This window comes from Sceloporus occidentalis, unplaced genomic scaffold, assembly GCF_023333645.1.
Source record: "Sceloporus occidentalis isolate IW3139 unplaced genomic scaffold, rSceOcc1.0.p SCAF_5, whole genome shotgun sequence".
Classification (NCBI taxonomy): Eukaryota; Metazoa; Chordata; class Lepidosauria; order Squamata; family Phrynosomatidae; genus Sceloporus; species Sceloporus occidentalis.
Genome location: NW_028316985.1, coordinates 6,749,338 through 6,771,376, shown reverse-complemented (window position 1 = coordinate 6,771,376; position 22,039 = coordinate 6,749,338). Strand labels below are relative to the sequence as shown.

The following is a 22,039-nucleotide window of genomic DNA, read 5'->3' as shown; positions in this document are numbered from 1 at the left end:
TCTACTTTATCCAATCCTATTGCAGCCATGTGTGTCTGCCTAAAACAGTAGTCTGCAGTAGTCTCCAGAATCCGTTACTTGGCACGCATGAACAGAAAATTGAGAGAAAAGGGAAGGGCAGATAAGCCTGTCTAAGCAGTTACCCCAGTATAATAAGAAGCAAATTATAGATCCATAAGTCTGCTCCCCAAAATGGAAGCCATAATAAAAGTGTAGACTGGTGAAAGAAAAAGTGAGTCTTGGATACATTATGGCAAGAGACTCCTGGTTGTCTGTAGAAGGATCAAAATATTTTTGTTTACTTAGGTAAAGTTTACCTGAACTGGTTGTTTGATTTTATATGGATGTATTGTTTAACTTTGAATTAAAAGGTTGCTGAAAACATGTTCAATCATAGAATTGCTCATCTTTTTTCTGGTGTGGTGTGGAACCTATCCCTATTCTTTCCCCATTATTTCTGCCTCTGGCATCAAATTTTCTGTTAAAGAAGTAACATCCAAGAACGCAGCTATTTTGTTAACTGAGATGTACATGTATATTTTTTGACTTGGTGACCTTTAGGGCAAGGAAGCATCTTGCACTGCCATACTTAAGCAGTTCACTTAGGTCTTGTTATTTCTACAAAGGCATTCGAGGCTTATCAACTTTGTGGATGCTGTGTCCACCTTAAACTGTACAGGAAGGCATGTCCTCGGTTGTTTAGTATGTATGTATCCAAACTGGAGAGGAGTTTTTGTTTAAGTGACTTGAACCCTGATGCTCATGTTCCTGTAAAAGTAGGTACGTGTCATTTGGTCTCCTGTTTCTTAGACTGCCTAAACTTTACATCCCAGAAGCATAAGTGGCTGGTTTGGAGCTGGCAGTGGAAGAAGGGTCTGACGTAGGCAGGAGAAACCCTTAAAGCAAGAAGTAGGGAAGGTTATACCTCTGGGTCACAAACATCCCTTGCTGCTATTTTAGTAGTCCCACAAACCCCCTGTCCCTAATACTCCCCTACTTAAGGGAAAATGGGTGTGCACAAGGCCATTTGCCCTTCCAAGAAGCTGTAGGAACAGCTGTTTTACACATACTGTACACGCTTGGAAGTCCTCACTGCCACTCATTTTGGGGCTTATATTTTGCAGTTTCATATGGTAAATTCTGGGTATATAAAACTGGCCCACTGAAGTTACTCTATCCTTTCTTAAAGGTACAGATCAGATGAAGTTGCTTATAAAATGAAAGAAACAGGATAGTGGGCAAGTGGAAGATACAGGAATATTAGACTGTTTTGAAGATGCTCAGTTTGGAACAAGATGTGTCTAAACTATTTTCAGGATGGTTGGGTTGCAGAGGAAGATGAGACTAATCACATTTCAATTCCAGTTGTTACGGAGTTCAACAAAACAAAACAGTCCATTCAAATGCCTCTTTTGTGCTTGGGGTTCTTCCATGAGCCCCAGCGAGGAATCATAAGAGTTGTAAGAGACCGCAAGGGCCATCCAGTCCAACCCCCTGCCATGCAGGAAATCTCAATCAAAGCATCCTTGACAGATGGCCATCCAGCCTCTTTTTAAAGACCTCCAAGGACGCAGACTCCACTACACTCCGAGGAAGGAGTGTGTTCCACTGTCGAACAGTCCCTACTGTCAGGAAGTTCCTCCTAATGTTGAGGTGGAATCTCTTTTCCTGGAGCTTGCATCCATTGTTCCATGTCCTAGTCTCTGGAGCAGCAGAAAACAAGCTTGCTCCCTCCTCAATATGACATCCCTTCAAGTATTTAAACAAGGCTATCATATCACCTCTTAACCTTCTGTTCTCCAGGGTAAACATCCCCAGCTCCCAAAGTCTTTCCTCATAAGGCTTGGGATTCAGATGCATCCTGGGGAAGATTTCAGTAACCTTAAAATAATTTGAAAAAGACTCAGCAGAGGAAGCACCAACAGAAACTATATTGAACTGGTGCAGTGGAGAGAAACATGTTTAAGGCAAAATGAAGAGCTTGATATTAAACACTAGGTAGATCTTTCTGATCAGAAATCAGCTCAGTGATGGATGAAGATGGGGTATGTGTGCTGTTTGATCTTTAAGTAGAAATATGAATAAACCAATGTTTTAAAGATGTTTTAAAGATAGTGGGACTCCTTATTTTTTAAAATGCTGACTTCAAACTAGAGGTGGAAACATGTGGGCCTCCAGATGGTGTTGGACTGCAACTCCCCTCAAGTCCCAAGCAGCATAGCCATTGGTGAGGCTGATTGCCTGTCTGTCTGTCTATATTTCTATCATTTATATCTATCTATTCTATCTTTCAAACTTATCTTTCTTACCTAATCTATCTATCTTATATTTATTATCTAATCTATCTATCTATCTATCTATCTATCTATCTATCTATCTATCTATCTATCTATCTGTCTAGAGATCAAAGTTCCAGTCTAATAAAATGTGGAGCACCACCCCACACCCCATTTTAAATTCTGGAGTCTAGCCAGTGTTTCACTTTAGTTCAGAACAATACTTTATTACAAAGGCAGTATTGGCTCTGTAATTCGTAAACAAAATTACCAAGCAAAAATATATATAATAATGTCTGTTATTTAAAGCATAGTATAGAAAAAGAAATGTTGCCCATCAGCTAAGGAGACAGGAAGAAAAAAAGGCAAACATTACCCATTCTATCATAGGGTGGAGGGAACTTTTGTGCTGGAGTGCAGCTGGAAAATGATAAGAGTGCAGATGGGTTTTTTTGCCATTTAAGAGTTTGGTTCATGGTAGCAGCCTCTCTCCTGGGATACTTGTGGGTTTTCTTTCTGCTAGCCTCCATCCCCTTTTGTGGCTGATGCAGCCTCTCTGGGCTTTGCACGATGTTTTATCTGAGGCCTAGTAGGGTATGTGGCATGTGCCAAATGTCCTGTGTTCTTCCCTTGCTTCTCAATTGGGCCATTGTGGCCAGTGTGGGTTTTGTGAGCTGTAGGAATTTAGGAACACAAAAGGACTTGCTCTTTGCAAGGAACATTGGCTGCCCTGTGTTTTCAGAAAGGAAGGATAATTAAAGTTAATAACCCAAGGTAACCTTTTGGTGGAGGCACTAGTAGCAGTCACCAGTGCAATTGCAAGCAGGAGGTCAAGCTCTTCCTCTCTCTCTGTCTCTCTCAAAAGAAGCATTATTGCATCATTTGGCAACATGGCCGGATGTCTGGGGACTAGTAAATTAATATATTTCAGAGAAATGGACCTTTCTGTGCTAGATATTTTTTGGGGGTGGGGAGATCTACAGCAACAATTTTCAGACTTCCTTTTGGGAATGCTTTCTAGATCATCTTGTCTGCTGAAAAACTTTCATACATTACAGGGTATTGTGAAGCCTTTTATAAGGAGCATGGTTCCCTCCGCCGTAAACAGGGATTGTCCAGAAGATACCTGACACTGTCTTATATCTGTTTGTTGATGAGGAATTCCAGTTTTTGGAGACAAGTAGTGTTATGTGTTCTTTGTCTACTATTGCTGGTTGTCAGCAGTAAGAGAATTTTCCCATTTCTAGTGTTTCCCAGAATACAGGTTAAAAAACCAGAAGGGCCTAAAGCAGGAATAGGCAACTTCTAGTATCAGCCTCCCATGGATCCTTGATACATTTTCCTCACCCAATTTAGGCTGAGAGAGATCTCCTCCTCCACAATAAAAGTGACATCCACCCCAAATTCCCCTCTCCTCTGAAAATGGCCAAACATGGATAATAATCCCCACTATTGGCACATTTTATTTACATCAACAATATTTTTAGCATTAGAAAGACAGTTACCATTCTGGCTGCTGCTTCAGTGAGTTATTTTCCTAATAGTAAGTGATGGTGGCCAACAAACTTGTGACCAACTCAGGGGTTTGTTTTTGTGATGGTTTACATTTTCTGTTACTATGAAGTAGACATAGTGGTGGGTTACAGACCGCCGAAAAGCGGCGGCCTGCACCCGCCCCTTTTCCGGCCGGATCAGGGCCTCAGTGGCGAGAGCGGCAGCCGCTGAGGCCCCAATCCACCGCTTTCCAGGCTTCAGGGAAGCAGCAAAAGGCCCCTTCCCCACAGCCTGAAAAGGGGTGTCCTTGGGGCTTCAAGCCCCAAGGACACCCCGCGGCAGCAGGGAGGAGGAGAAAGGGGCCGCCTGGGGCAAAAGGAGCTCCTGCCCTGGTGCAGCGTGACAATATCACGTCCGCACCGCCCCGTATAGAGGTGACGCGGTCGTGACGTCATAATGGCGGCGGCCGTGTGGAACGGCCGCTGCCATTTTGTGCACGCTCTGCGCGTGCTAGGGTTGGGGGCGTCCAAAAGGATGCCCCTTTCTAACCCTAGCACACGCGGAGCACACACTTTTAAGCCCGTTTGTAATGGGCCCAAGAGTTGTATATAGAATCATAGAGTTGGAAGAGACCACAAGGGCCATCCAGTCCAATCCCCCTGCCATGAAGGAACTATTAATCAAAACATCCCTGAACAATGGTCATCCAGCCTCTGCTTAAAGACCTCCAAGGAAGGAGACCTGAAGAGGGATTGAAACTTTTAGGCAGGAGAAAGCTTGGAGCACTTTTTGAAGACGTTGTGGCAGAAACTTAGATGTGGATGGTGGTTCCACCGGTCATCTTGATCTCCCCTCACCTTGTTCTTTTTGGATTCCTTCAAGATTATTTTGCATGTTGGGATCTCATTGCCTTAAACAACTGGTTTGTGCCCTAATCTTGCTCAGTATTTCCCAGTGACAGACGGTCATACTTCAGAAGAGGTAGGTTTTACATTTCTGAAAGTGTTTAGTTGTTGTAAGCAAACATTCTGACAGTGTGCTTATGTTTCAAGCTGTTGAGTTCATAAACTTATGCCTCTTTCCAAAATTTTGATTAGAAACCGTTTATTTGTTTGGAGGCTGGGATGGTACGCAGGACCTGGCAGACTTCTGGGCATACAGCGTGAAGGAAAACCAGTGGATGTGTATATCAAGAGATACTGAAAAAGAGGCAAGTATCAAGTACTTTCTTACAAGTGTGCTTTGTGATCAGAGTCTGGTGTTTGCCAAGATAACACAATTTTTAAACACGCCAATTGTAGCTTAGCATTGAGCAAGGAGTGATGTCGGAAACAAACATTCCCCTGCTTGCCCATTCTGAGAGAAGATGAAGTCATGACCCTTTTAGGTCTTAAATGTCTTTCATAATAGTTGATGGAAAAGCTGGCTAGTTCCCTTGTTGAGAAATAAACAAGATGCTTTGGCAGAACAGAATGAAAGAAATGTCTAATGACGCTTTTGGAACTGATTGGAGATATTGGTACAGAAAGCTACCGCTAAATTCCTCGAAATAGGCATGAAATAAAAGCACTTAACTAGATGAAACTTTGGGAAGAGGAAAGTATCTGGAGGTTTGGAAATCAGAAGAAATTTAGGTGGGTTTTAATAAGATAAACCTTAGAAATATTCCCACCTACTCTGGGGCTGAGCTGGTATAGCATAATGGCTAAAATAGTGACAGATGAATCAGGAAATCCTTCATTCATCTGCCGTGTTGTTTTCTTGTGGATGTGAGGAGCTCTCTTGGCTTTAGCTTCTCCCTCTTTAAGAGCATAATAATGACCTATCTCATAAAATGGTTATAAGCATTTCAACCAGAGTGGTTTGAACACTTGAAAGCAGTACGTAGATGCCATGCATATAAGTAGGTTTGGGGCCTAAATACCCTAAAGGCATCAGTTTCTGTCTGATCTTGGAAGCTAAGCAGGGTCATCACTGGTTAGTAATGGGAGACATTAGGTGAATACTAGGTTCTGTAGGCTATATTTCAGAGGGAGGAACTAGCTAAACTGCTTTTGAGTATTCCTTGCTTAATAATAATAATAATAATAATAATAATGTTTATTTATATACCGCTTTTCCAAATTAGATCAAAGCGGTGTACAACAGGAAGTACAATACAAAGTAAAAAAAAAAACCAACATAACAGGCCTCTCTCCCCCTCAAGATGGTGGTCGGAAGGAGGGCTTTTTCTTCTTCCAGGCAGGCAGTTGGAGCTTGCCTGCCTCTCTCCCCCCAAGATGGTGGCTGAAGGGAGGGCTTTTCTTCTTCCAGGCAGGCAGTTGGAGCTTGCCTGCCTCTCTCCCCTCAAGATGGTGGCTATGAAATTCATGGGGCCACCATATGTTGAGAGGGGACTTGGAGGGCAAGTACACACACATTATATGTAAGTAAGCATATTTCATAGAATCATAGAGTTGGAAGAGACCGCAAGGGCAATCCAGTCCAATCCCCTGCTATGCAGGAAATCTAAATCAAAGCATCCCCGATAGATGGCCATTTAGCCTCTGTTTAAAGACCTCTAAGGAAGGAGACTCTACTACACTCTGAGGGAGTTGTTCCACTGTCAAACAGCCCTTACTGTCAGGAAGTTCCTCCTAATGTTGAGGTGGAATCTTTTTTGCTGTAGCTTGCATCCATTGCTCCGGGTCCTAGTTTTTGGAACAGCAGAAAACAAGTTAGCTCCCTCCTAATATGGCATCCCTTCAAGTATTTAAATAGGGCTATCATATCACCTCTTAGCCTTCTCTTCTCCAGGCTAAAGAAGAGAAGGTTAAGAGGTGATAAGATAGCTCTGTTTAAATACTTGAAGGGATGTCATATTGAGGAGGGAGCTAACTTTACATATGTATGTATGGTACTTAATGTATTTATATGTATAATTAAGGGGAGTGGGTCTCCTCTTGAGATAAAGACCCAAACTTCTTACTTGAAGTAACTCCTTACTTGGGTCTCTTTACTTTGGTTAAAACTCCTTACTTGGGTCAAAAACCTGAACCCTTTGGACTTTGGCAAAAATCTAAAGCAAACTGCTAAGGTCACAGCCAAAACTGGATAAATAAACTCAACAGGGAAGATGCTTCCAATGTTCTTGTAAGAAGAAGGGCAGTATGTTCGTAAACAAGCCACTAAAAGGAACAATCTGTTGTACAGAGTCTCTGAGAATATCAAATGGATTCCAAGAAAAAAAAAGTTTTGGTGTTACATATTTCTGTTTGTAGAAATCCTAAATGTAAGTCTTCAAATTTACCTGTGAGTAAAATCCAGTTAGTGAGACTAATTACTAAGTAAACATGCATAATATTGGGCTTGACTACTTCAGAGGCTTCAGAAAGGAGTCATTTTCTTGTTACAGCATTTCTGTGCCTCCACCTACTTAAATCAAATTGCCTGGCAGTTCACAAAGCTTTATAATAAACAGAATAGAATTACACTAAAAATAATCCATATATTTAAAACAAACAGGATAGAGGCATTGGTGTGTCATATGAACCTTGGCTTCTTGCTCTGACTTGTACTTGGGATCCATGGTAGCAGTGGTGATGTGAGGAATGTACATATCATCAAAGCCTGGGGTTATGTTTTGGATTCAAGCTCATGAGGAAGGAAATGAGATTGGTTGATGCCACTACAATGATGTAGTGGTTGCTTTAGTGATTTTTTTAATTTCCACATAACCTTGCCCTATATAGGGTGTTAAGGTTAGATTGTCAAAGAGGTCTGCAAACAAGCTAGTAAAATGTGGGTTAGACAATGCAACTGTTAGATGGATTTGTAATTGGTTGACCTGCCGAACCCAAAGGGAGCTCAGCAATGACTCCTCTTCATGCTGGAGAGAAGTGACCAGTGGAGTGCCACAGGGTTCTGTCCTAGGCCCAGTGCTATTCAACATCTTTATCAATGATTTGGATGAAAGAATAGAGGACATACTTATCAAATTTGCAGATGGCACCAAATTAGGAGGAATAGCTAATATCACCGAGGACAGGATCAAAATTCAAAATGACCTTAATAGATTAGAAAGCTGGGCCAAGGATAACAAAATGAATTTCAATATGGGGAAATGTAAGGTACTGCACTTAGAGCAAAAAAAATAATGATAATGAAAAGCAGATAAAGAATGGCCCAATGAAACTATGTGTGAAAGTGATGTAGGAGTCCTACTAGACCACAAATTGAACATGAGTCAACGGTGCGATGTGGCAGCTAACAAGGCCAATGCAATTTTAGGCTGCATCAATAGAAGTATAGTCTCTAGATCAAGGGAAGTAATAGTGCCACTCTATTTTGCTCTGGTCAGGTCCCACCTGGAATATTGTGTCCAGTTCTGGGCACCACAATTTAAAAAGGATGTTGAGAAACTGGAGTGTGTCCAGAGGAGGGCGACTAAAATGGCCCTCCTTTGGACACACTCCAGTTTCCATGGAAACCATGCCCTGTTTAAATATTTGAAAGGATGTCATATTGAGGAGGGAGCAAGCTTGTTTTCTGCTGCTCCAGAGACTAGGACACAGAGCAATGGATGCAAGCTCCAGGAAAAGAGATTCCACCTCAACATTAGAAGGAACTTCCTGACAATAAGGGCTGTTTCACAGTGGAACACATTCCTTCCTCGGAGTGTAGTGGAGTCTCCTTCCTTAGAAGTCTTTAAACAGAGGCTGGATGGCAATCTGTTGGGGATGCTTTGATTTAAATTTCCTGCATGGCAGGGTGTTGGACTGGATGGCTCTTGTGGTTTCTTCCAACTCTATGATTCTATGATTTATAGGTGCGGTACACACTGCCTGCAAAAGGCAGGCTGGAGCCGCCACTCATTGTTGCACAGCATTACTGCAGCAACTAAATGTTGCAGTGCCATTGCGCAGCAGAAAAGGAGTGCGCTGAAGCAGCTCCAGTTTGCTGCACTGCTGCGATTCCAGAAGCAATGCAATTATGGCGCCCCCAACACATACTAGGGTTAGGGACCATGCAGTTGCCATGCAGCCCTTAACCCTAAAATTGGCGCCAGCATGGTGCAAAAGGGCAGTTTGTACCGCGCCATAGCATATAGATCAAGGGAAATTAATAGTATTACCCTATTCAGCTTTGGTCAGGCCTCACCTGGAATCCTGTGTCTAGTTCTGGGCACCACAGTTCAGAAAGGATGTTGACAAGCTGGACCGTGTCCAGAGGAGGGTAACCAAAATGGTGAGAGGTCTGGAGACCATGCCCTACGAGGAGATACTTAGGCAGCTGGGGATGTTTAGCCTGGAGAAGAGAAGGTTAAGACGTGATATGATGGCCTTATTTAAATATTTGAAGGGTTTATTTATTTATTTATTTATTTGGCACTGTAGATTTGCACAGCGCTGTACATAAAACAATAAATAAGGGATGTCATATTGAGGATGGAGCAAGCTTTTTTCTGCTGCTCCAGAAAAGAGGACCTGGAAGAATGGATGCAAGCTACAGGAAAAAAGATTCCACCTCAACATTAGGAGGAACTTCCTGACAGTAAGAGTTGTTTGACAGTGGAAGATACTCCCTCAGAGAGTGGCAGGGTCTCCTTCCTTGAACAGAGACTGGATAGCCATCTGTAGGGATGCTTTGATTGTGAGTTCCTGCATGCCAGGGAGTTGGACTAGATGGCCATTGTGGTCTCTTCCAACTCTACGATTCTAGAGAGGTGATATGATAGCCCTGTTTAAATATTTGAAGGGAAGTCATATTGAGGAGGGAGCAAGCTTGTTTTCTGCTGCTCCAGAGACTAGGACCTGGAACAATGGATGCAAGCTCCAGGAAAAGAGATTCCACCTCAACATTAGGAGGAACTTCCTGACAGTAAGGGCTGTTCGACAGTGGAACAAACTCCTTCGGAGTCTAGTGGAGTCTCCTTCTTTAGAGGTCTTCAAACAGAGGCTGGATGTCCATCTGTCGGGGATGCTTTGATTGTGATTTCCTGCATGGCAGGGGGTTGGACTGGATGGCCCTTGTGGCCTCTTCCAACTCTACGATTCTATGATTTTATGATTCTCTGATTCTAAGTGTTAAAATAAAATGGGGTAGACAGTGTGGCGTAGTGATTTGAATGTTGGACTATGACTCCAGAGTCCAACGTTCAGATCCCTGCTTGGCCATGGAAACCCATTGAGTGACCTTGAGCAGGTCAGACTCTCTCTGCCTCAGTGAAAGCCAAAGCAATCCTCCTTCAGAGGAGATCTTGCCAAGAAAACCCTGTGATAGGGGTTTATAAGTTGGAAATGACCTGAAGGCACATAACAAAAACAAGGCAACTTCAGAGGGTCCAGAAGTCTGTTTTCTCTCCCTGGCACCCACATAGACCTCAAAAAAGCCCCCAAAGCCAAAGGTGATCACAAGTCCACTCCCGGTTTTGAACAACAAAACAAAAACAAATGTTTTCCAGTATTAAACAATGCAGGAACTCCTGCAACCTACTTAAAAGATAAATCACCATTCCTGGAAGCTTCTTAGAGCAAAAGCACTCTGTCAAGGGCTACAAACAACAACAGAGCCTTGGAGAACTACATGCTCAGCCACTGCATTTAAGCGAGAATTTGAGCACTGGACCTTTAGCTCCCTTGTAGGTGGAAAGGACAGCATAAGCATGCTTATACAGAAAGGCAGAGGTGTGTGATGTGTTGTTTCAAAGACACGGCATCCCACAATTACTTATTTCTGTTCACAAGTGGTGGTGGGGGGGGGGGAGGTAAACAGCATGCACCGCAGAAAGAAGGGACAAGTATCATAAAAATGATGAATGTTGAATGTTGAAGTTCCAAAGGTTGTGTATTGAATGCTACTGGTAGGCGTTGTTGTTGTTGTTGTTGTTGTTGTTGTTGTTGTTGTTGTTGTGTGCTTTCAAATTTCCGACTTATGGTGACCCTAAGGCCACGGGATTTTCTTGGACTAGGAATGTATGAATCGGCCAAGGTCACACAGCAGGTTTCAATGGGGAATCGAACGCCAATCTCTAGAGTCCTAGTCAGATGCTCAAACCACTATACCAGTCTAGCTACCACACTCCAGATATCTTATTGGTAAGTTATTTAGGCAGTATGCATACTAGAACTAGAAATATTGTTCTGACAGATAGAGAACAGTGTCTAAAGAGTGTCACTTGAATATAATTAATATATGCACATGCCATGCCTAATTCTGAACACAAACTAGGGAGAATGTAAGGGGTTTTAAATGTAAAGGACATAAAGAGCTGAAAGGCACCAGTTCCCTTACAAAAAACAACAACCCACAGTCAAGTGGTTCTGTGAAAAAACAGGTCATATAAATTTGTACCATATAAATTTGTAAGTAGTACTTAGTTGCCATATTTCCCTTGAGCCCCAATGTCAGGGGGACAAAGGGCAACAGCCAATGTCTGTGGCAGAGTTTAGTTGTGCCACCTCTTCTCTTCTACCATTTTTTTCCTTGGTAGGGCTTGCTGGGCTGCTCTCTGCCTACCAGACAGATTAGGGGCTGGAGCCCTGGGCAGGTCAGGAGTTAACAGTAACCAGGTATTTATCAACTTGAACTTTGCATGTAAGTTGGTATATCTGAAAGGAAAATTGGTTCTAGCTCCTGGTAGGGGCAGTTTTTTTTCAATAACAAAATAGAAAGGTAATATTATGAGGTATATGTATATGGTTATGGGATACCTAGACTCACTCCTTGCTTGTGTGTGAATTTTAGTGGGCAGTTCCAGGGCACATCCATCACTTTTGGTCGAGGGCTGATTTGTATGTATGTCCTTGATGTCTCTTTGCAGCACAAATTGTGGCTGCATGTGTGAACTTCTTCAAGTGTATTGTGCAGTGACTACATAATAGTTTTCTGTGAATTGTGGAGTCTGCCTCAAACATACAAGGAGATGGTCAAACCTGTGTAAGTTGGGTCCTGCCCATGGCAAGAATACAGTGTGGGCTCTTGGTATCTGCTGGGTTTTGATTCCAGGAACATCCCTTGATACCAAAATCCAAGGATGCTCAAGTACCAGTAAATACAGCAGCATAGTGAAATGGTGTCTCTCATATAAAATGGCAAAAACAAGGTTTACTTTTAGAATTTATATTATTTTTGAATATTTTCAAGCTGTAGATACAGTGGATAAAAAAAATCTGTGGATACAGAGATCTGACTGTATATGGGACTACAGTATATAAAGTTCCTTTATAAACATGGCCCAATTCTTCAAAGCAAAAATAGACAGGAATGTTAAGAGAAATGATGGCTCTGTTGCCATGGGGGATCCTTTGTTGACTCCTCATCTCTCAGTTTTGGCAAACCATCTGAAGTGGAAGGAAGGGTGTTTGGTACAGCCTTCCCAGCCAGTACCACTTCAAAGTGTCGGTGAAGAATAATTGCATTATTTGAATGCTCGCCTATATGAAAATCATACCACACTCATACGTTGGGAAGCAAGCTTGGCTAGAACTTCTCTCTCTGACACACCACACTTCAGTTTTAACCTGACTTGCCCACCCTTGGAGTTGTTGTGTGTCCCCAAGGTGTCATCTGAATATTTGTGTCTCTGATTCTGAGTACTCCCAAAGCCTGAGGATAAGGAAGTGAGAGCATGGCTTCTGGAATGTTTCAGAGGGAAGGAATGGAAAAAGGATAAATTTTGCTCTTTGGCAAGGGGCTTGTGTTCCAGATGCAAATGCTTGTTTTTCCAAGGACAGAGCAAAGGCTGATGTCAGTGTAGCCTGCTGGTAATGTCTCTCTTGGCCAGAGTCCCATGCAGTGGAAGCCTCTGGCAGCTTTGGCTTTGAGGTGGAATAGTCTCCAAAGAGGTTCAATGGTCCAAGAGCTGACTCATGCCCAAACACTGTTTAACAAGGTGGTCCAAAAAAAGAGAGTAACAATAACCCAGTAATGAGTAAGCAAACATGTTCCTCTATTCTTCGCTGCCTCCACTAAGGAGGCCTACAAAGAAGAAGAGATGGGTTGACTGTCAAGAAGCAACAATGTTTCAGGCTGTTGTGTGCATCCTGAATTTTCAACAGAATGCTGCCAGAGGTTGTGATAAAAACACTCTTTTAAATAATGGAGTTTGGATCAGAACCACCCATTACATTAAATGCATGATGATGCTGAATGTTATCCAGAAAATTTCAGAAATGAAGTCTTATGGACCTGACTTTTATCAAGTACATGCAATCAGATATTTTTAACCCATTCCAAATATAATTTTAAAAATAAAACAAGGCATGCTGAAGGCATGGGAAATATTAGAATGCTTGGAAGTAGTGAGATTTTATATCGGGGTCTCCACCGTTTAAAAAAAATTCTGGGGGCACTTGGACTTTTTGAAATTGTGTGTTGAACATTTTTTTTATTTGAATGGCAGGATATAAATGATAAAAATCAGAAAGCAAAGGCATTACTGTCTCATCCACCCATGAAAAAAGTTTTGGTTTTTGGAGTAGCTCAGATTTGGAAATTCCAGATAATGGAGTCTTAATCTGTATAAACATGATATGATACAATTAAACAGTTTTGTTTGGCATAAAATTATCATGTCTGGCATGGTAAAGGTACAGTTTGGTTGGATAATAACTACAAATTGAATCCATCCATTCATTCATTCATTTTTTTAGTACAAATGGAGCTACCAGGTCCTGGACTGTAAGATAAAATTTTATTTTAATTTATATTTTTAAATTGGGAGGTGTCGTTGACTTCACTGGTTCCAAATAAATTACACAGAGTGGCATATTTATGATAATCCCAGTTTGAAGTGATTGGTTATGTTTAGTAAGTTGTTATTGCCATCTCTTGGTCCTAAACATACTGTGAGGCACATCTTTTTGTGGTTGTTCTTGAAATGTAGCTTGTGACCATCCTAGGTTTAATCATGGGATTTAATCACTACCGCTGTCATGCTTTTTCTCATGCCAACTTCAGGGTATGACCAGTTTGTTGGTGAGCCATTGCAGAGATGGTGGAGGGCTGAGATCTTGGTTCATGAAACAATACTGTTGTTCTCTTTTATTTTACTTTGGAGTTGTACAGTCACTTTCTTTGCTAAATCATAAAGCATGCATTTAATGGTTGATAGTAAATAGCAAAATTCTTGAAAAACTAATATAAGTGAGCGAAGCTATTTTTTTTTTGTGATTTTGTAGTTTATTCCTTGTGATTTTTTGTCCTTTTTAAAAACAACAACAACATGAATCCCATCACTGTGATTGAGAGAATGGTTTTTAGTTGATGTTTACCTTAATTTATATGGAGTGGTTTTTATAGGCATGCCTCAGTTAACAAAGAATTTCATAAAGAAACTTCTTTCTACAAAGTATTTTTATGCTTGCCCAGCCCTCTTCTCCTTCTTGTCCTCTGTCTGGCTGGAAGTTTTTTCAGCAGCATCAGCATTGAGAATTATGGTGAAAGAGAGCTGAAGAAACACAGATATCCAGTACTGGATTGCAGTACTGTCTGCAGTATTTATTTATTTATTTATTGTATTTATACCCCGCCCTTCAGCCCTAATGGCTATCAGCGTGGCTTACAATTATTATTTTTAATTAGATGGTTCCCTAAGGCTGGAAGTGGTGAAGAATGGGATTTTGCTCTAGTCAGTCCTAATGTACTCGGAGCAATGGATGCAAGCTAAAGGAAAAGAGATTCCACCTCAACATTAGGAGGACCTTCCTGACAGTAAGGGCTGTTCGGCAGTGGAATACACTCCTTCCTCGGAGTGTAGTAGAGTCTCCTTCCTTGGAGGTCTTTAAACAGAGGCTGGATGGCCATCTGTCGTGGATGCTTTGATTTAGATTTCCTGTATGGCAGGGGATTGGACTGGATGGCCCATACATAGCTCTATGATTCTATGTAGGTATGTGTGACTGCCTACAACAGGCAAGGTAAACAGCCCCTGCCATCAAAATGCATGAACAGCAAAACAGAGAGAAATGGGGAAAATCATATACAGTAAGTGTGCCTCATCACCTACTCCCAGAAAGTTAAAGATCTGTAAATTTGGCCACCAAAATGGAATTCATATTAAATATATGGGCTGATGAATGGAAAAATTATCCCTGGATGCATTTGGAAGAAACTTCCATGCATTTTTTAGAAGATTCCGAATGTTTTTGTTTCTTATGCCAGACTTATGTGACCCGATGGTTTAATTTTACACACGCCTATTGTCAGTTCTGGATAAAAGGTTTGCAGAAACATTTTAAACTGCTTTTCTTTTTAGTGGTGTAGGAACCTATTATTTCCATGTTATTTCTGCCTCTGTTACCAGTTTTTCTATTAAAGAAGTAATGCCCAGGAACACGTTATTTTTTTTTAAACTGAGGTATATCTGTGTTTGAAAACTCTGTTAGGGTGCTGTTCTCTCCGGTCCAAACTACGTACTTGGGAGGAGAGTAGTAAGATTACTAGTGATAGGCAAGGCAAAGCCTGACTTGAATTACATCATGCAGCCATAGACACTGAGATAAAGCTTGGTGTTTCCACCCTTTTCTTTCTACTAGGCTAATATTATTATACTAAAAGAGAGCGAGGGGGGGGGGGGATCTTTTTCAAAATAATGAACTTCTTCATCTGTGGGACCTGTATCATAACAATTATTCTGGTTTAGTGTGAAAACTGCTTAATTTTGCTATAAAACAACAACAACAATAGTACAGCAGGAGAGTTGTGCAGTCTTGCCAAGATTTTTCACAAGATAAAGAGTTGTTTCTTGATCATCATTCTTCATTGTATCAGAGTGGCTTGCTGATTTTTGATGTTGTGTGCCTTCAAGTCATCTCCGACTTACGGCAAGCATAAGGCGGGCTTATCACGGGGTTTTCTTGGCAATTTTCTTCAGAGGGGGCTTGCCATTACCATCCTCTGAGGCTGAGAAGGTGTGACTTGCCCAATTCTACCAAGTCTATCCCACTTTTAAAAAAATTAGTTTACTCTTAGACCGTTGTGCATACCAGCTCTCTGTTCTGTGTGGGTTTTTTTAAAAAAAATCTGAATGACGCTGGATATGGGAGGAATGCCTTATTGTGGTTCACTCCTGTTTGCACCATTCTTCCCTCTTTTATTTGTATCTGGAAGGTTATGTAGCTCAAGTGTTCTGAGCTCAGCAAAACAATTTGTAGTCTAAGAGTCTCTGTTCCAGATTTCCCATCCTTTCTTCTGAAGATCCCTAGTAGCCTGGGCTTGTAGCATACCATAGCTTGTTGCAAGAGCTCTGTTTTGTGAACCTTCACTTTCAGCTCCTTAGCAAACATTGTTGCTGCCAAAGTGGTTTGAAAGCTTGGTTTCAAAATTGTAAGGACTAATGAGCCCAATAAGTTCACTTTCCATGCTATTCAAACAGTTAGTTTGGAGGACACTGTAAAGTTGTGGATGAATGGGGAATGAGGGCTTTAAGGCCAGCATAAGTATTTCTCCCCTCCATTATTTGATGCAAAGTGCTCTCAAACAGGGAAAGATAAACAGGTCATTTCAGCTTTTTGCAGACAGCCTTGCTTTTCATCTTGTTCCCTCATGTTTGAATCATAAATGCGGAAAGGACCTTTGGTCATCGCTAAGACCATTTGTTTGCTTTGGCAGGCTCTTGTTAATGCAATAGCTCAGGCCAAAATGTTGTTTTTGCTTGGGTGAAGAACATCTGTCTCTTGGAAACTTGATAATATGACTTTCATTTGGGGCTGATAGGAAAACATACCAGTTGCACATACTCCTGTACTCTTGCCAGCCCTACTTTTTGTTGTATCCTTCACACAACCTAGGACTCTTTTCATGTGTTGAACTACACCTTCTATCCTTGATGGCCTGTACATCCAGTGCTTAGGCTGGCTAGGATGATGGAAGCTGTAGTTGGAGACATTCAGATGGGAAGTGTATTGGGGAAGGATGGAATGTGGAGATTCAAGGCTGGGGAATAGCTGCATAGAAATAGCTGTATTGGTCTGCTCTGTGCTCTGTGTTTGACTTGAGATCAAAGACCCCACTCGCTCTCTGGAGAGCATATTGACTCAGAAAAGGAAAAGAGATGAGCCATCAGGAATGTAAACAGTTTGTCTCGAATATCTGAGAATGTCTTGGTGGCTACAAAACCTCATCTTCCCCCAACCTCAATTACACAAAACTTTTTTTTTTAAAATGTCAGGATAGCTTTACTTTGGATGCGGGCCTCTTGATTTCTGCCTTTCCATTAGTGTCTGGTACCTGTGTATACAGATATGCCTCAGTTAAAGAAGTAGATTTCTTCCTGGGCTTTACTTCTTTAACATAAACTGTGGTATCAGGGAGAGAAATAACAAGGAAAGAATGCACCACAAATAAGAACATCAGTTCAACATGTTTCAGCCAACCTTTTCCTCAAAACTGACATGAAATGAAATAGTAACAGCCAAGTCAGGTAAGCCTTGCATAAGTAGATGAAAATATGTTGAATCTTCTAGAGACCACTTGGAAGCTTCTTCCAAAATGCATCCTGGGATTACTATTTTTTCTTCTCTTGACAGTGTCCACTTTTCTTATGATTGTGGTACAGTGGCTAAATGCTGGTACTGCAGCCACAATGTTGTGAGTTCAAATCCTCATGTCTCCAGGTTGACTGCCTTCCATCCTTTCATAGGTTGGCAAAATGAGTACCCAACTTGTTGGAGGCAATTGGCTAACAGATTGTAAAGTGCTTAGAGAGTGCTGAGTTCACCATGAAATGGTATAGAAATATATAGTGCTATTTTGCTTGCTAAAGTGCTATTGTTCCTCAGTCATCTGCTTTTTGGCAGAAATGGGCTGTGGCATTTGCCTGTGTCCCTTTAAAATGCCAACTTAACAGCTTGCTGCTTTTTCAGCATGCCAGGGTAGTTGGTGAGGCAGACTGATCTGCTTTCCCCCTTTCTTTCCATTTTGCTCTTCACAAATGCACAGTAAGTGATTCTGGAGGCAGCTGTTTACCTTGCCTGTTGTACATAAATACACACAGCTACAGTAGGATCACCTAGAGTAGAATCCCATTCTTTCTCAGTATTGTTTACTGAAGACATTCTGCTACAACCCAACATTGAAAGTCCAACTTTTCCTTCACTGTTCTCTCAGTGCCAATGGGGGGGGGGGGGCAGTTACACAGAAAAGAAAAAAAAGGGGTCTGGTCTGATCTTCCTTTAAAAAAACTTCTTAAAAAGGAGTTTATTTGTCAGAGGCTTTGTTAACTGAGGTATGGCTATAGGTGAAACTACCACTTTGAGTAGGGATTCAAACCCTGGACTCCTAGTCCAACACAAACCACTACACCAGGTTAATGATAATCCTGTGATTGGACTTTGCTAATTAGGGGTGGAGGAAATACTCTGTACGATTGAATATTCTGCTATACAAAGAGTTTTCCTGCAGTGTGTGTGTGTGTGTGTGTGTGTTTCAGGGCTGAATGAAGTTTCTTATTCTTCTTCCTAAGAAGCATGTCATTTTCAACATCTTTGTCTTCCTTTCTCTCGTCCTGTTTTGTGCAGGGATTTTATTCTAATAAAGTGAAACATTTCTTCATAGGAGTCCCTGCTACACACTGAAGTGGTGCAGCCCAGATACAGTTTGGCATACTTCAGTGAGAGTTAGGCCTTGGGAGCAGAATTTGAAACCACACTTCCAAATATTTTTTTTCCAGTTCAGAGCTCACCAGGGTCTTGCCTGAATGTTTAGTTTTTGTGTCATCCAGCCTCCCTTTAGCCAAACTGTTCTTGAAAGCAGGTGGAAGTAGTACAAGTACTCCACCAATTCTTTTGGAAATTAGAATTAATATTTTGAGATGCATTTCCTATAAATGGCTGTTTAGCACTGTATTAATGAAACTGTTACAGTACTTTTATTTTAAAATCATTGAATTAATGTTTTATGTAGTGAAGGAGCAATTATATAGAATTGAGCAATTTGTACCTCATTTTGTTCTTCAGATGCTGTTGTATATTCTTTCCTACCTGCCGGTGCTTTAAAGTTGGTTTTAGGACTTTGGCCACCATGTATCTTTCCTAGCTGAACAGGAAGTATATTGCAAAAGTTATGAATAGATGTTTCTTAGGCTAGTACTGCCAAAAGCCTCCCATGGGAGGGTTTTGGAATGATTCCTAGGAAGGAGAGTATGTGGAAACACTTTTTTGGAATGAAAAAAACATGTGGATGTTGCAAGGAGAGGTCAGTAGGGTGGACCATGTTATGTTTCTCCATCATCCTCAAACAATTTCATGAAGGGGAACAAGTTTCATTGGAATTGGCTCCAACTACTGGCTCTTGGAAAGATGGTCCTAATAAGACTTATTCAGTATAAGTAGTATGCATTGTGTTAAAATCTGGCTGCCTTAGAATGAAGGCTAGGCCATTCCTTGTGGAATTTCCTTTTGACAGAATGCTGCTCAGGTTTATTTAAAGTAGCATTTCTGAGGGATGAGTGAAAATATTAGTTCTACTATGCATGGTTGCAGTTGGATTAATGTAGGCCAAGAATATGATACAGGGTATAATGCGATCAAGGTCTGCCTAGACTGGATTTACATTGCAGATAGAATTGGAAGAGACCCCAAGGGGCATCCGGTCCACCCCCTGCCATGCAGGAACTCACAGTCAAAGCATAGCTGACAGATGGCCATCCAGCCTCCGTTTAAAGATCTCCAAAGAGGGAGACTCCACCACTCTCTGAGGGAATGTGCTCCACTTTCAGACAAGTCTTACTGTCAAGAAGTTCCTCCTAATGTTGAGGTGGAATCTCTTTTCCTGTAGCTAGCATCCATTGTTCTGTGTTCTAGTCTCTAGAGCAGAAAAAAACAAGCTTGGTCCATCCTCAGTGTGACACCCCTTCAAATGTTTAGACAGGGCTATCATATCATCTCTTAACCTTCTCTTCTCCAGGCTAAACATCCTCACCTCCCTAAGTCTCTTCTCAGAAGGCATGATTTCCAGACTCTTCACCATTTTAGTCACTCTCCTTTGGACACATTCTAGTTTCTCCACATCATTTTTAAATTGTGGTGCCCAGAACTGGACACAGTATTCCAGGTGGGGCTGACCAGAGCAGAATATAGTGGCACTATTACTTCCCTTGATCTAGTCACTATGGCGGGTTACAGACCGCCATTTCGGACGTCCTCAGAGACGCCCCTTACCCTGTTACGGACAGAGTCTGTAACAAATGGCAGCGGCCGTTCCACACGGCCGCCGCCATTTTGACGTAATCGGCTCTCTGCGTCCACACGTCGCACAACGGAAGTGACGCCGTAAGTGTGCGCTTTGGCACTTGCGGCATCTCTTCTGGGTTGCAGGAAGGAGTGCGATTTTCGCACTCCTTCTTTGCAGCGCGGAGGAGTCGCACGGTTTGGCTGCTGCGACTCCTCCGTGCTGCAACTGGCAGCGGCCCGAGACCACCCCTTTTGGGCGGTCTGTAACGGGCCTATATTTCTATTGATGCAGCCTAAAACTGCATAGGCCTTTTTAGCTGCCACATCATACCGTTGACTCATCTTCAACTTGTAGTCTGCTGGGACTCCTAGATCCCTTTCACATGTAATTTCATTGAGCCAAGTGTTCCCCATCCTACATCTAGGCATTCCATTTTTATACTCTAAGTGCAGTACCATACATTTCTCCATGTTGAAATTTATTTTGTTAGCTTTGGCCCAGCTTTCAAATCTATTAAAGTGTTCTTGAATCTTGATCCTGTCCTCTGGGGTATTAGCTACTCCTCCTAACTTGGTGTCATTTGCAAATTTGATAAACATGCCCTCTATTCTTTCATCCAAGCTATTGATAAAGATGTTGAACAGCACTGGGCCTAGGACAGAATCCTGTGGCGCCCTCCTGGTCCCTTCTCTCCAGAATGAAGAGGAGCCATTATTGAGCACCCTTTGGGTTTGGCCGGACAACCAATTACAAATCCACCTAACAGTCATATTTTCTAGCCCACATTTTACAGACTTGTCTGCAAGAATATCATGGGGGACCTTGTCAAAGCCCTTACTGAAATTGAGATATGCTATATCTACAGCATTCCCTTTGTCTACCAAGCTGGTAATTTTATCAAAAAAGGAGATCAGATTAGTCTGGCATGACTTTTTTCTCAGAAACCCATGTTGACTCTTTGTCATTATGGCATTGCTTTCTATATGTTCACTGACTCTCTGTTTAATGATCTGCTCCAGAATCTTTCCTGGTATTGATGTAGGACTAATTGGACATCAATACCAGGAAAGATTCTAGAGCAGATCATTAAACAGAGAGTCTGTGAACAGATGAGGGCATACATGATTAGATGTACCCCAAAATAAATAATTGCCTGCATATAGAAGGCAGGCGTATCAGAGGAAAAGGTTTTAATTTTGCCTTATCTGACATGTCTGCTTTGTGCGTGTGGCTATTCTTGTTGCATTGGAGGACCATCTGATCAGATGGCTATCCCACCCACAGTAGTGTGAACTAGTACAGTGTAAACACCAATTTATAATCTTTATATGCTGGTTGTATTGCTACTGATTATGTATATTGTCATATTTTTAAAAAATATGTTTATAGTAGTACAGTAGTGTTGTTTTTAATAGCAAGAGGCCATGAGTGCCCTAGTTGGATGGATGTAAATTGTGCTCCCCCAAGTGTGAAGATATCTAATAAATAGTTTCAGTATTCCAGTGACCCAGGCAATCTGCCACCAAGTTGTGCAATGATTATTGGTCATTTTAACACAGGGAGATCTACAGCTGTGCTAGAGCAATGCTCAGGTGAACATGGAGGATTCAATTTAAAGCTCTAGTGAGCTGCTCTTTAACTCAAATCATACTCTCTGTAAAAATGTTGCTTCCTTTCTACCTGTGTGACTGTTCTGTTCATAAGCATAGTCTCTTTGAGTCCCTGTGTTGAGAGAAAGGCGGGATAGATGATGATAGTTGTTGTTGTTGTTGTTGTTGTTGTTGTTATTATTAGAGGGCTGAATGTGTTAATCTGTTGTAACATATAGACACACACACATCTTGTAATACCTTAAAGCCTATCAGATTTCTTGTGACATAAACCTTGGTGTACTATTTCACAGAAGTGTAAGTATGTTAATACTAATACCTTTCTCTAAGTTCTCAGTAGCCATACAGGAAAAGAGATCCCACCTAAACATTAGGAAGAACTTCCTGATGGTAAGAGCTGTTTGACACTGGAACATGCTGCCTCAGAGAGTGGTGGAGTCTTCTTCTTTGGAAGCTTTAAACAGAGGCTGAATGGCCATCTGTCGGGAGTGCTTTGATTCTGTGTTC

The 22,039-nt window shown here is 41.6% G+C and overlaps 1 protein-coding gene across 4 annotated transcripts in view; it reads left to right on the top strand.

Annotated features, from left to right (window-relative positions):
• LOC149311610 (muskelin) overlaps nt 1-22,039 on the top strand; it is a 165,433-nt gene that overhangs the window by 90,665 nt on the left and 52,729 nt on the right. For all 4 annotated transcript variants that reach the window (XM_089527467.1, XM_089527469.1, XM_089527466.1 and 1 more), the window contains exon 9: nt 4,868-4,980. In XM_089527467.1, the coding sequence (XP_089383593.1) occupies nt 4,868-4,980 (113 nt within the window). The remainder of the gene's footprint in view (nt 1-4,867; nt 4,981-22,039) is intronic.